Source organism: Podarcis gaigeae, assembly GCF_964106915.1.
Source record: "Podarcis gaigeae genome assembly, chromosome: 8".
Classification (NCBI taxonomy): Eukaryota; Metazoa; Chordata; class Lepidosauria; order Squamata; family Lacertidae; genus Podarcis; species Podarcis gaigeae.
In genome coordinates, this window is record NC_139684.1 from 65,448,988 (window position 1) to 65,464,657 (window position 15,670).

General features: G+C 46.2%; 1 protein-coding gene and 1 long non-coding RNA gene across 2 annotated transcripts in view; one reads left to right on the forward strand and one right to left on the reverse strand.

Annotated features, from left to right (window-relative positions):
• The first annotated feature begins 9,482 nt into the window (after positions 1-9,482).
• On the forward strand, positions 9,483-13,792 carry LOC310849999. Its single transcript, XR_014567184.1, has 3 exons — positions 9,483-10,559; positions 12,859-13,008; positions 13,324-13,792. It is a non-coding gene; the product is annotated as an uncharacterized lncRNA (long non-coding RNA).
• Positions 10,558-15,670, reverse strand: part of LOC310849898 (digestive cysteine proteinase 1-like) — a 33,451-nt gene continuing 28,338 nt past the window's right edge. Inside the window, exons 9-11 of the mRNA XM_083750845.1 lie at positions 14,689-14,850; positions 13,799-13,988; positions 10,558-11,956 (exon numbers count right to left, since the gene is read on the reverse strand). Coding sequence (XP_083606971.1) covers positions 11,769-11,956; positions 13,799-13,988; positions 14,689-14,850 — 540 coding nt within the window. The 3' untranslated portion in view covers positions 10,558-11,768. The remainder of the gene's footprint in view (positions 11,957-13,798; positions 13,989-14,688; positions 14,851-15,670) is intronic.

Below are 15,670 nucleotides of genomic sequence, written 5' to 3' on the forward strand. Positions count from 1 at the left end.
GGGGACTGGAGGGGGGGGCGCGCTTTTTCAGACCAAGGTCTGCACTCCTGTCTGGATTCTGAGGGCTGCATATCTGGTTGGCAGGGCCAGAAGGAAAAAGAGGTAAAGGAACAGCCGTATATCTAAGCTTTGTACTATAGGCTAATTTCTACACCCACATGCTTCTGTCTGGACTCAGCTACACAGCTGCAAATAAAATGCTTTAAGTGTGATGTAAATTGCATTATACAAATGTGACACTAGATGGCGATGGTGAGCTATGGGAGATTCAATATACTTTTCAGAACATTTTTTTTTAAAGCATTTTCACATTTTTATATGTGTGTAGATTCCACCTCTGTCCTCCATCCGGGCAACTGAGAGGCATGATACACCATGGATACATCATAGTTAGAGCATTGGACTAGGACCTGGGAGACCAGGATTCAGCTCCCCACTCAGCCATGAAGCTCCCTAGATGACCTTGGGCCAGTCACAGCCTCTCAGCCTAGCCCACATCACGGGGTGGTTTGGGGGAATAAATGAGGAGGGCAAGTATGGACACCGCCTTGAACTCATTGGAGAAAAGGTGGGATATAAATGCAATCAATCAATTTCAGCCAGGCAAAATCATTCATGGAGGGTGTGAAGTAGGGCTGGTGATGGGTGTGGCCTAGAGAAAGGGTGTGTGGCCTAGGGAAAGTCTCAAGGACCAGATAGAGAGAACTGGAGGGCTGCATTTGGCTCCCAGGCTTGAGGTTCCTCACCCCTGGCCTGTGGCATAGACCATAAGAGGCTGAATCAGGGTGTTCCATTCTCACTTTCCACTCTTCTCAACTGATGCTCAACATTTGATAGCTGCAGAACATGGTGGACTATGTTTATTATAAAAAATCTAATGTGCAGCTGCATGAAAACGCCAACTTCTATCCTAGGGGTCATCAGGAAATGGACAGAAATTAAAAAGGTGAGTCCGTGATTCCTGATGACTGTAAGTCATCCAGTCATTGGTTGGGCCACATTTGGGATGCAATGTGAAGATCTGGTCACCCTATCTCAAAAAGGACAATAGACAGTTAGGAAAGTGCTGGGAAGAAAAGCAACTGGAATGCTCAAGAGTTGAGGGCTTTTTAACCTAAAAAAGAAGAAGAAGATGACCTGTGTGTGTGTATTAGGGTTGTGTCCAGATTTTCACTTTTTGAAATATGGCAATCTAAAATAGAGGTTTCTAAAATAATATCGGGAGAGAGAAATTATTCTGCTGCCATAGCAGAACAGAACATATCAGAACATAACAGCCAATGGGCAGTAGATTCAGGGCAGAGAGAAGTAAGAACTTCACACAGCACATTGCTAACTTGTGGAACTTGTAGTGATGTAGTGATGGCCTTTTTATTAGATGGCCTTAAACAGGAATTGGACAAATGAATACCTGCTCATGGGCTTACCAGGAGCCTCTGTCTCCCTGTTGTAAGCCAAAAATGGCTTATCTTACACCCCCACTATCATAAAGTCAGGGTTGGGGGAACTGTGACTCTCTAGATATTGTTGGACTCTAGTTCCTATCAGGCCCAGCCCTTGGCCATGCTAGCGGAGGCTGATGGGAGTTGGGGGTCCAACAGTATCTGGAGGGCCATAGCTTCCTAACCCCAGATAGAACCTTCACCTGATCCAGCAGGGATCTTCTGCATTCTTAAGTAGCAACACAAGAAAATATAATATAATGAGCTTTCATTCCTATGTCGACGCGTCTCATTCATCTTGCTCAAAATCTAGCTGGTTTCTTACCCAAGGTCAGAAAGCAATCTGTCCTCCTCCTTCCTTGTGTCAGCATGTTCTTTTGGAAGTCATAACACAAACAGCAAAGCCAGTCCTTTGAACCAGATTCTGTATTAGCGCATAATGTTTTGTTATGCACTCAGGACAATTTGCCTTGTTTGGTCAAGAGTTACTTGATGTTTTCTTTTTTAAAAAAACCAAGCCATTTTGAATACTTTAAAAATATATATATCATAATTTCAAAATTAAAACAGATTAAATTTTACCCAGCTCATAAATATAAAAAAATGAAATAAGCAAATCCTGTATCATGATTAGCCTTATTATTAAAAAATCAAAAAAATTAAAACCGTAACATATTAAAACACAATGGTGGATTTTGGATGAAAAGTTTGGGAAGAATAAACACCTCAAGCGTCTCAAGCCAGAGTAAAGAGATGCATTTTCAGCATTCACCAGCAGCTGTATGACGAAGGAGCCAGATGTACCTCAGTGGGGCGGAAGTTCCACAACTTAGGGGCCTCTACCAGGAAGACCCTCTCCTAAGCCACCAACCCTACAACCTCTGAGGGCATAGGAACTACCAAGAGGGCCCCCTCTGCTGGTCTCCACATCCAAGAGGGTGTGTAGAGATGAAGGTGGTCTTTAAGTTCTCTTGTTTATCTTGTTAAATGGTTTTGACACATTTTGTGTATGTAGAGCAACTCACAAATGTAATAGTGAATTAGAACAAATAAAACAAGTTACTAGAGCTCTAAGCTTTCTTTCCTGGCACCATGCCTCAAGTGATAGTTAGTCAGTCTCTGGAAGGGACAAATACTGCTGCAAACTTTGCATTTTACCTTTATTTTGCTCAGATGCATCAAGCGCAGCTGTCAGCGGAAAAGAAGAGAACGTTCAGAAGTGTCCGTGAAGGTCAAATAATGGAATGAAGTCACACTGGGCCAAAAGCGAAGCTTACGTCACCCTAAAACTGTAGGCACCGACAAGGCCTTATCTCATAGCCATAATAACATCATTCCAGCATTGCATTGTCTGGGGGATGAGCTGTACGTGGGCTGGAGAACAGATATTATCTGCAAGCTATGTAAACATTTTTCAGTTCCTCTCATTCTGAGATATGCCCCATATGGAGTGGAGGGATAAATATTTTCTTGAATTCCGGTTTCCCTTGCTGAATTTGCTTTGCAGCACATTGTCACCCATTTCTGAAGGAACTTCGGGGGTAGCACAGCAAGGATCTTGCTGCCACCCGCATGGGCAGGCCTTAGGTCTGACGGCACCCCCAGTTGCTGCGGCCATGGCTTTGCCACGGAGGCTACCACAGGGTGGAGGAGGCACAGATGGGGTACACAGGCCCCAGCCGCCACCCCTCCTGCCATCCTCAGCCACTGGCTTGCCTGTGCTAGCCCTTAGCATTGTCTCTACCCAGAGCTGGACAATGGGTTTGCCTGCTGCCACCACAGCTCCTGACACCACCTGTTTCTGGTGGGGCTGCATAGGAGGCAGAAGGCAAAGGAGGGGTGTGACTTTTCCCTGTGTTTTACACTTACACACACACACACACACACACACACACACACACACCCTTAATAAACTATGATTCTTGTGGGTGCCATTTTCTGTTCATCTCCAGTGGCAAAATGTCTTGGTCAGGCTGGCCCTGGGGAGGAGACAAAGCAGGTTTTGAACAGGAAAACTCTCCCTGTGTGCCTCTTGGGTGTAGGATGGGTGCTCGAAAAAGGTGGTAAAATTGCTATTCGTAACCCCCCCCCCAAGTGTAAAAAGCAGAGCAGCACAGCACAGCACTGGTTTGATTGAACAGTGCTTGTAAACTAAGTTAATCCTCTCACTCAGAGCTACCCAGTGAATAAGCTTCATGTATTTACAGTGGTACCTTGGTTTAAGAACAGCTTAGTTTATGAACAACTTGGATAAAGAATGCTGCAAACCTGGAATGGGTGTTTTGGTTTGTGAACTTTGCCTTGGAAGCAGAACATGTTTCGCTTCCTGTTGAGTGTGTTCCATTTGTAAATTGAGTCCCCTGCTGCTATGGGAAAGTGTGCCTTGGTTTAAGAACACTTTGGTTTAAGAACGGACTTCCGGAATGGATTAAGTTCGCAAACCAAGGTACCACTTACAGATAGGTAGCCGTGTTGGTCTGCCATAGTCAAAACAAAAAAAATTCCTTCCAGTAGCACCTTAAAGACCAACTAAGTTAGTTCTTGGTATGAGCTTTCGTGTGCATGCACACTTCTTCAGATACACTGAAGAATCTGAAGAAGTATCTGAAGAAGTGTGCATGCACACGAAAGCTCATACCAAGAACTAACTTAGTTGGTCTTTAAGGTGCTACTGCAAGGTACCACTGTACTGCAATAGTATTCCATGTCCAACCCTCTCCTCTAGGGGATCCCACAGGTTTCAATCTTGTCTATCATGCTTTTAAACTTTTATTTGAAACTGCAGGGAGACGTCATTCAGGGACCTGAAGTGAGCTTGGAATCAGCATTATGGAGGAGAGGGCTATCAGAGGCTACCAGCCATGATGGTTATTCCAATTCCAGTTCCTGGGAACCACAGCAGGGGAGAGTGCGTTTGTGGTCCAATCCTGCTTGCGTGTTTCCCCACAGACATCTGGTTGGCCAATGTGAGAACAAGATGCTGGTCTGGATAAGCCATGGGACTGATCCAGCAGGCTCTTCTTATGTTCTTATCATGGGCGATGCCAGGATTTTTGTAAGAGGGGGTAAGACTTTTGTTAGGGGGAAGAACTGACGTGATTGGTCAGTTTGTTAAGTATTTCTATTGTTTTACTTGGGTGGGGGAGAGACGCTGCCCCCCTGCTCCCCCTTGGCAATAATAATAATAATAATAATAATAATAATAATAATAATAATAAATTTTATTTATATCCCGCCCTCCCCGGCCAAAGCCGGGCTCAGAGCGGCTAACTTCGTACAAGTAAGACAATGCATAAAAAGAAGCAATCAATAAATTAAGATATGTCCCACAATTAATTCAAACAAATTAAAATTAAAACTGGACAGGTGGCAATCTTCAGGTTAAAATTGAAGGCGGTTTCCAACTGCTTCCACTTGTTGCCCATGGTTCTTATGTATGTGTTTGTAGAAGTGTGTGAGTGGAAGTGTGTGTGGATGTGCTGGGTGGTACATGCAAGGGAGTGTGGGCCTCTGGCTGGAAAACATTGCCTGCTCCTGTTCTGCTGCTACCCATAAGCAAGAAAGCCTGGCTATGCTCCCTTCCTCTGTATTTGACCACACCTGGTGAGGGAACAGAGCTATGCAATGACCCCGGCTGACACCAAGGAGATGGAGATTAAGGTCATCCTTCATTCTATCAAGCCACTTGCTCTGCTGTACTCTGCTTTGGCCTTTTTTCTGAGAGTAGGTTTTCTACAGCCTTACAAGGGAAGGGGAGCTATTATGAACATAGCTCTCGAGGGACGGTGCACTCAACTGGGCTGCCCTTGTCTTGTGGCTGAAGGACTAACAAACACCACAGACCTTAAAGGAGCAGTGATAGGGGGACCGTTCTGTAGTGCAGCAGTGGGGAAACTCATAGGGCCAGTCTTCCCTATGCCTTGCAGGCCAAATTTGACAGGTGGGCTGCCCACTCGGTATTTGGAGTTCTGTCAGAGAAGGGGGGAAAATTCAATTCAGTTTGCATTTCAATCCATGCATAGTGAATTGTGAATTGTAGTCTTTTTTTGAAAGACTACAAGAGCCGAAACCCACCCGCCCCTTTGGAATTCACACTGCAGTTGAAATTCATGTACTGCAGTTTTCAGAGAAATGCATATGCTAGGGTAAAGGGTGCATATAAACGCATGTGTCAGGGGTTCAGAAGGAGAGACACAGGAGGGGGAGCAAATGGAGAGTGAGGAGGAGGAGTACGAGGGGGGCGCAGGCAGTGACAGTGGCCAGAGTTATTCCACAAGCCTCTCTAGCGAATCGGAGGACTCACAGAAGGGAGCGCCGGTGGCCAGAGCGAAGGGGGCTCCAGGGGGGAAGCCCCAGGAGGAAGGGGCTAGCGGGGAGTCCCTGAGCAGCAGCTGGAAATCAGGACCAGCTTCTCCACCAGAGCGCAGTGGGGAGGGGGAGTCCCAGGAGTCGGGACCAGTGTCCTCACCACCAGAGGGAGGAGAGGAGTCAGGTTTGGCAACGCCCACATCAGGAAGCGGGGAAACGGTCAGAAGGAAAGTCACCGGCTGGGCGCGCGCGCCAAGTTCAAATGTACAGGAGCGCAGCACAGCAGGGAGCCCGGAAAGGGAGCCAGGTCCTAAAGCCCGCCGGAGGGAGGGGCAAGACTCAGGAGGCTCAGCGTCAGAGGAGTCCAGGAAGGAGGGAACCCCAGAGGGCAGAAAGACCCAGCGAAGGAAAGAACAGCGTAGGAGGTGGAGCCGGGCTAGAATCTTAAACTGGTGTGGGTGGAGCAGTGAGTCAGAGGGGACTTAGCCGGTCTAGCGTCGAGACGTGGGTCTGCGCGCCCAGAGCTTGGAAATGGAAACTAAACTTTAATAAAGACTTTTGTATATAACATCCACTGGGCGTTGGTCCTCTGTGAGCTGGGACCTAGAGGCAGTCCTGACAGCATGTAAGAGTGAAAAATTACATACAAATATGTTTTGCAAAAAGAAACTTAGGACTTATCCACACCTCTGTTTCCCCCTCCACTTCTTCCCACTCTTTAGCACTAAACTGGAACAAACAGCAATCTGGTTTTCCGTGGATTGCCATTTGTTCCGATTTAGTGCTAAAGAGCAGGTTTTCCAGGGGAAAGCAGTGGGGCAAAGGCAAAACTGTTTGGACCCATGCTTTCAAGGCACAGGACAAGCAGAAGTGTGGATGAGCCCTTCCTTTGAAAACAAAACAGAATGGATCTGCCAGAGACCTAGTCATCCAGATGGGGAAATGGTGCTTTCCTCACTTTGTGCTATACATTCCAGCTTTCTACTCTGGAGCTGGTATAGTTCTCGTTCAAATCCCATGCACAGCACATGCATCTGGCAATACCCATTCCCCCACTGCCCTACATGTCTTTTGCCAGCGGAGAAGTTCAATGCGACAAACTACACACATTTTCCATTCCTTCTGCTGGGCTACAGAGGTGCTATACACAGATTTGATCACTAGGTGGCAACAGCATACCATTCTAGTCTTCAAAATAATTGTTTTCCCACCCAGAGGGTGTGTGGTTTGCCTCTGAATTTCAGTGAAATCCAGTGCTCCTTGACCTTTCCTGACAAATGTAGACTGTTTAATATATGCACCTCTGAAGCCTGTCTGAAGGCTGTTCTGATGTCCAAAAAGTTGTTTTCTGAGCTTTTGTGAATAACCATTCTCTTGGCTGCTATTTCTTCAGCTACACAACTGGACAGCTTCAAGAGCTCTTGGTCAGGGATCCGCCCAATGTGGCCAATGGGAAGGCATGTTGCCAGAGATTCATTCTGCAAGGCAGACCATACGCTTTTAGGAATGCTGCAGTTATTTTTTAAAATTATAATTGAGTCATGTGACCCAAAAATTTGAAACAAAGTCAACTTCTGAGGCCTGTCCAGGATTAGGAGCCCTGGAGCTTAAGCTTCATTAGTTCCATAGCCGACCCACCCCTGCCCTGATCCTCTGGGATGAGGAAAGGCTGCAATCTTGCACAGTCTCCATGTTGGGCAGCTTTGCCATTGTCTGCTGTGTGCCAGGAGCCCCAATCCACCCCTTGCTCTGTGTCCCTGGGTTCCTGCCTGCCTGGCAACATTTAAAAAGTGCTGAGCGCAGAAGCGATTTCACAGCCAGCTTTTACCAAGGCTTTAGGCAATCTCTCTTCCTCGTCTCAGGTGCAAGTTCCCATGAAGACTCAGAAGGACAATATTGTTCCTTCCATGCAGGCACAGCTAGAGTACTGTATTTCCAGGTGCCTGGCCTTGGTTTAGGTAGCTAAAGGATGACATGAGGCCTGTACTGGCTGGCAGAGATGCCCCAGGGAATTTCTGTTGCTTACATAACACGCAAGAGGGCAAGATGGGGAATCTATTCTGGCTGAGCTCTCTCTCTTTTGGCCCCACCGTGGCAAAGAACCAGGTGGGCAATCTGTGCTCCAGGATCCCGTGGAGCCCTAGATCTAATTTCATGCGGGTGGCAGGGAGAGGAAAAAAAAAAGTTAAGGTCACTCATCACCATAACACGCCCCCCCCTCCAGAGAGACAGAAATGGGCAATAGGGGTGTGTGGAGTGGCATGTGCAAGATTATTACAGATGGAATGCAACCCTTCCAGGGGTGGGGAGGAGGAGGTTGCTTACCCCTGCCATGGAGCATTGCCAGGTCCCAGGAATGCCAGGGAATGGAATGCATCAACCAGCCCATGTGAAGTAATAACGACAGTGCCTCTGAACATGTCCAGAGAGCATCAACGACTATCCATGGCCTATTCCTCTCTCAATTCACATGGGAAGAGGGGTAGGGCTTTCAAGGAGCACTTTAAAATGCAGCTAATCCATTTTTTTTTTTGTTCTAGAGTAAGGCTGAACCAGAGCAAATGTCAGTGTGTGGAAAACCCCTACTGACGTTTGCTCTGATTCAGCAGTAAAGATCCGGGGTTTAGCTATACCTACCTTTCCTCCACGCTTTCCAGGCACACCCTACAGTTTAAAGCTCTATGCCAGAGCACTCTTTTCATTTTTGCCCAGAGAAGTGTTGGGTGTTTCAGATGCTTTCCTTATACTGTAGTTGCTTAGCAACTGCTGGCTGTGTTCCCACAACCACCACACTAGGTGAGTCCAGAATTCACCAGTTTGCCTGGTTAGGGTGAAAAGAGAAGTGCATATCAAAAAGACGACAAAAAAGGGGGCACAGACTTACATAATTTTTTTTCAAATGCTGGTTTATATGAAATTTATATGAAATCTTATTAAATTTGTAATAGAAATAACATTTTATCAGAGTAACGCAGTGACCAGATGCCCTGTGTGCCTCCTCAGCAGCATTCGAAATTTGCATTTTGCACCTGGCTATCGGCCACTTGTGACCAAGTGAAGATGCCCGGCTGCCAGGATGGCACCTGATGTCTCCACCATCTGGAGGCGCATGCCTGGGGATCCCTGGATCTTGACTGTTTTGAAACACTAGCAACGCACCATGTAGAATTCTCCCCATTATATTTTATCTTCACAATCAGAATGAATTTCAGGAACCAAGAAGTTATATTGAAAAATACATTTGGCCCCAAAATGGCAACTAGCCATTCCACTTTGGCAGCTGTAACCCTGGTTTAAGGAGCCATTTGGCACCTAGCTTATATATCTGAGTTTCTAACACTGTTGTCAGCAGATATCTGCACTGCATTTGAAGTTGTTTTTATATATGAGATTGCTTTTAATTGTTTGATCTGTGAAATCGCTTCGAGGTATTTTGCGTAAAGTGCAATCAACCAAATAAATAAAAACAGCTGATGGGGAATTTCCAAAAAATGCTCTTGTTCTCCCTTAATGGTCCTTTATCTTTAAAACGGTGTCGAATACAGGGCCTTTCCTTTACAATGGGTTTGTGGTTGGGGGGAGGGGTCGGAATACTGCCATAAAGGGGTTCAATCCCCACTCAGTCATAAAACTCACTGTATGATCTTGGGCCAGTCACTGCCACTCAACCTAACCTACCTCACAAGGTTCTTGTGAGGATCAAAATGGAGAGCAGGGAAGAACCACACATGCCACCTTGAACTCCTTTGAGGAAAAGTGGTCTATGAAAAGTGTTACATAGGATTTCATAGCCCCCACCTCATGAATTACAGTCCTCTGAGGGTGTTGAGAGATCCCTAAAACCTGACACCCTCACAGAACTAATCTTTCTCAGGGCTAGCTATAGGGCGAGAGTAGCTCTTAAAGCCAGATTAGGCCTTTGCTGCCCTGCCGAAACCACCGAAATGGCTCCAGGCAGGGACGGCTAATGAAGGCCTGTGGCTGGAGTAAGCATTTGCCACCAAAATTATGCGTGCCTTTGATCATGGTAACACTTTCCACGCAGTTATTCCCAGCACTAATAACTGGTGTGTCGAGTGGCCAGCTTAATGCTTAATAAACTCCACCAGCACAGAATCCCTTTTAATAACCATGCTCTATGACATAATTGTGTGCATGAGGCTTAGGGGCAATGTGCCATCATGGCATTTTTTTTTTGTCTGAGCAGGCAAGTATATACATACACCTGAGTTCCCTTTTCCTCATGTTTAAAGCACTATCCATCATAACTTTTCCCCCAAAGCATCCTGGGAACTGTAGCTTGTGAAGGGTGCTATTAGGAGGCCCCTATTCCCCTCACAGAGCTACAATTCCCAGAATTCCCTAGGAAGACGAACTGTTAAACCACTGTTTAAATTGGTATGAAACTGCTTTGACTGTACAGCACAGACAGGGCCTTCTGTGTTTTGGTCCCTGGCTTTTCATGCTGTCAGGCTGCAGAGCAGAGCAGAGCAGGAGTTTTCCCATTGTTTCTGCTGAGAGATCAGCTGCCATTAGAAGAACTGTAACCTTAAGAGCTGGCAACTGCACTTGCTGTTTTTCTCTCTCCCTCCCTATCCCTTTTTCTTTGGGTGTCACGTATTTCAGACTATAAACCTGAGGGAATAAGAATCTCCCACAACTCCTCAAGCTAGAGGAGATGTAAGCTCCAGTTTCAGGAAGTGAAACTCCAACCTCCCCCCCTTTATTCACTGGCTTGGTCTTCCTGATGTTGCTTCAACGCTGTGCCAAGTGCATTGTGAGAAGTAATAAGACAGACAAGGACACATGGTATGTACATATTTTTAATTGGCTCACTTGGGAAGAGCCATAGCAACTGATGCAGAAGAGGAGGGAACACCTGAGAATGGGGCTTTGACAAAGCCATAGTTGATCACCCATCCTTCTACAACTGCTGTATATCACCTTTCATGTAAAAAGAATCCTGCACTCCAGGAAGTGGGGATGAGGAGCTGCTGAGCTCCAGGTAGTATTGGGACTACAGCTCCCATCAGCTCCAGCAAGCATGGTGGCTGCTCAGGGATGATGGGAGTTGTAGTCTAGCAACATCTGGAAGGGCACACGTTCCACCTCCCTGACCTAAGGCCCACAAGGACATAGCTCCTTGGCTTGTGCATGGCCTTAAGGAATTCCCCACCCACTTGCAAATTTCCAGGCCTGGCACCGTAATACATTGTGCTGCGGTTTGTACAGTGGTTTTTGTAAAAGCTTTGGAAACAGGGGTTCATGGTGAGGGGACAGCAAACACCCAAGAAAACGGCTTCTATAATTCTTATTACAGTCGTACCTTGAATCCCGAACGCCTTGCAAGTCAAACATTTTGGCTCCTGAACACCACAAACACAGAAGTGACTATTTTCGGAACCCAAATGTCCAACGGGGCTTCCGATTGGCTGCAGGAGCTTTCTGCAGCCAATCAGAAGCTGCGCTTTGGTTTCCGAATATTTTGGAAGTTGAACAGACTTCCGGAACGGATTCCATTTGACTTCCAAGGTATGACTGTAGTGGGTTTAAGGAATTGGAGGCATGAAGGATAAGAAGAGACTGGGTGATGAAGGGCCTGTTCAAGAAGCAAGCACAAGGAGGATTAGGACTCTCAAAAATATTGGAAGAAGGTGCAGAAGTTATTTTTGTTCCAACAGGGCGACCCCTATAAGAAGACTGGACTTTGTGGTTTTATTTCTCCAGGGTAGTATTTAGACCCTGCTTCTCAGGGTGGGGAAAAGCCTTCATGAAATAGCTTCCAATATAGTTGAGATTAGGCTTTTTTTTAAACAACAAAAATACAACAACAACAACAACAACAACCCCAAAACTCTTCCAGCCCTGTGGCTAAAGATTTCAGCACTCAAAAACAAATATGTTAGGGATGTTTAGGAGTTTTGGGCGTATGTGGGGTGGTGGTCCTGATTGAGAGCAAAATATATATTTGGACAGTATCTGAGATTCCCTGAAGGGGCTTCCCAAGGCAAGGTCGGGTTATGCCATGATCGGGAACGTGGCATCAGTGGCAACTCCACAGTTGTTGTCTTTCATAGACATGAGGATGTAGCCATCATTTCCCCAGTAGGTGGACCAGGAGTTCTTCACAAGCCAGTAGAGTTCGCCTTGGAGGACACCGTAACCTACAGCTAGGACCGCATGATCCAGCTGGCCTCGTTTGTTTCCTAAAAATGGATTAAAAATAAAATAAAAGAATCAAGCTTTGTAACAAGTGGGATAATGGAAAAGAGCACAGGAGCATGGCTGTCACCCAAATGTACTGCTGAAGATTGAGAGTTCAGTTCCTCATGTGCAATGGCCTCCTGCAGAAAAGGGAGATCATTTTCCTCTCACCATATTAGAACTCAGGATTACCCACAAGCATCCAGACCCTAAGAGTGGGACCAGGAAGAGAGAAAGCTACTTACTGGGTTACCTTGAGTGACCCATTTGCATTCTTCCTCATCCCAAATACCATATGCAAAATGGGATTGTGATAATGACCTCCCTCCTAGGTTGGGTCGGGACGATGAATGAGATATGCAAAGGTCTTGGCAGTGCTTGCCAAAAGGCGTAATTATAACCAGCTGATGATTTGCAGTAACCATTGCACACACTTTCTGTAAGCGATGATTATCATCAGCCAGGCTGCCATGTGACACCATCCTCTACCTCAGAGGTAAAGAGGCTATTGACTTGCCAACACTGCTAAACTACAACGTCAGTCACCCTCAACCACTGGCCCTATTGGCTGCAGCTGATGTGCATTGCTGGACCTCAACTCCCCTTTGAAAGCAGCAGGGTGCAGAACTTTCCCACAAGTAGATCTCTTAGTGAGTGGGTAGGCACCCGAAACTTTTAGATCTATGTGGGTGGTGCTCCAGCTTGCCACAGCAATCAAGAGGACAGGAGATCCTTGCCAAGGCCTATCTAGTTTAGCATCCTGTTTTCAAAGTGACCATCCAGATATCCACGGCCTCGCTCCGATTTGCATAGGGCTGATGTCTGTGCAGATAGCACAGAGGATGTTGCAGTGGAAATCAGCATCTATGTATTTATCTACTGCCTTGCATTTCTTCCATTATAGAACCCAAGATGTCTTATGTGCGGTACCCAGGTGACCACCCATATCCAAGCACTGACCAGACCTAGACCTGGGACATTTGTTTCAGTAGCCTCACATGCCTTCAGACCATAACCTGGGGAGGCATTAGCTTCCAATGTTATGTTATGTTATGTTATGTTATGTTATGTTATGTTATGTTATGTTATGTTATGTTATGTTATGTTATGTTATGTTATGTTATGTTATGTTGTTATGTTATGTTATGTTATGTTATGTTATGTTATGTTATGTTATGTTATATTCCAATGTTATGTTATGTTCTAATAGATTATGTCTGCATAGGATGAGAGTGTTGGAGATACGTGCGAATGTGTATATGAATCCGGTCTCAGGTGTTTGATTTTCGTTGTTGTGTATACTGTGTATATACGGACAATGACAATAAATTTATCTATCTATCTATCTATCCAATCTCACCATACAAAGCATGGAGGAGTTTACCGTATCGCAAATAGCCATGTGGGATGATGTGCAGGTTATGCCAAGTGCTCTTGAGATGCATCGCAGGAAGTGCAACTTTATTTACAGCAGGTAGTGGGGATCCTTGAGCCCAGGGGACAAATGCAGCCCTCTGGGCCTCTCGGGGGCTCCCCCTAGGCTACCCCACACCAAGCCACACTCCTCACCAGCTCTGCTCCACTTCCTCCTTGAGGGTGTAACTTTGACAAGGACTCGTTTGCCAGGATGGAGAGGTGTAGTTCAGGTGGGAATATAGCCTACTGCATAAGGGTAGGATTCACACCCACTGCTCTACCCTGTTTTGCCTCTGGCTTTGTTCACCCCTAGCCTACGGCCCCTGGAAGATTACCCACAAGCAAGAGAAAATGTGGCCCGCAGGCTAGAAGAGATTCCCCGCCCTAATTTACAGTTTTCTGCCACAATCTCATAGGCTGGGACTCACCACACTTGGGCTCGTAGTAGACACCGTTGGAATAGAAGGAAAAGCTTCGGTGGGAGGCGTCGATGCTGACAGACACGGGGCCATGCTTGTAGATGGCAGCTTTCAGAGCAGTACGGTTCCCGGAGGTGACATTGACGTAGCCTTTGAGTTTGCCCACAAGCTGAGTGTCGTTGCTATGGCAGTAGCCATTCTGAAAAAGAGAAGAATCACCCAGGTGGGGATGAAACCCAAAAAGAAAACCCCAAGATTTCACTCATCATTTCATTAACCACCATTGTTGTCCAGGAGTTTCTAAAAGCTTTCTGAAGACATTTCTTTCTCCATGTGCAGTCTGGAGTCTTCACTGATCTGCCCCTCTAGTCTGGGCTAGATCAGTTTAGCTGGAGGGCTGGGGACACTGCTGCTGGGCAACCAGTTCACAGCACACTGTGCAAACCACAGCCTTCTATGCCCATGCATATCTCCGCCTTACCTCATTGCCTGCCACCCTATGCACAGTCAAGACTGGCATACATATGATGTACATAGTGATGCTGCACATACAAATGTTATCGTGCTCAAGAAACACATTTGTGTGGAGTGCTGGAGTTTCCACCTCCTGGCGAAGTCTTCAGACGCCAGTGTGCCTGCCGGACACATGCTCTCCAATGCACAGCATCAGTATAGATGCCCACCCCTCTTTCACATGAACGTGCAGCCAAGGATGGAGTCAGTGGGCATAATCTCACCCTGTGAGATTGGCAGACTTTCCTTCTCAAGATTCTTGGATATTCACATTCAAAGCACTATGACGCCACTTGAAACAGTCACAGCTTCCACCAAAGAATCCTGGGAGCTGTTGTGTAATAAATGGCTTATTAGAAAACTAATTCTGGTTTGACTTCTCTCACCTGGCCTTTGTATGGGCCGTAGGACTCTGTGCTGGCAATGCCGCCGTGCTTCAGGACCCACTCGAACGCCTGAAACTCCTCGCCACCGTCACAGGCATAGTTCCCAAATCCCCAAGAGCAGTCAATGAGGATTTGCTGAGACAGAGGGATGAGCTGCCCAGTCTGGGGAAACAGAAGAGAAGCAAAATGTCAGTCTTGGTTGAGAGGAAACTGTTACAGTGGTACCTTGGGTTTTCAGACGTAATCTATTCTGGAAGACCGTTCAAGTTCCGAAACGTCCGAAAACTGAGGCACAAAGGGCAGTCTGCAAATTTAACAGAGAAAATTGAGAATACACTCAGTGGAAGCCACTTGACTTCCGAAGCACGTTAAAAAACGGAAGCGTTTATTTCTGGGTTTATGGCGTTCGAGTTCTGAAATGTTTGTCAATAGAGACGTTCAAAAACAGGTACCACTGTACCTGCTTAGCCACACAGTGCTAAACCATAAATGTCAGGATAGCACACATGGAACATTCCCTTTTGAAAAGAAGCATTAATAGCATATTTTACTGCTGAAGCAAAGTTACATTCATAATGTGGAAAATAGGGGTGTTTCTTTGCTGAAGCTGAGCAGCTTTGTCACTGGCCTGTATCTGGATTGGAGACCACTAACCTGGGGTGTTGGAAAATTCCAAAGGAATTTGGCCCATGTTCAGAATGAAAATCAATCCAGAAAAAATTATTGGCATTCACTGTTGGTGCTTTCAGTCCACAAATGATTATGCATCAATTAAGCTTCCTCCCCCCCCCTCCCCACCACCAAAAGACCCCTTGCATTGTGTTTCCTTAGCATTGAAAAAAACAGAGTGGTAGAATGAAATGACAGTGTAATTTATATAGCCAACTTTGCAATTTTGCCTCAGTGGACAGTGAGGTGAAGTTGTGGTGAAAGATGAACTGCGGCAGAATGGAAGCAGAGCTGCATGCAATAGCTACAATGT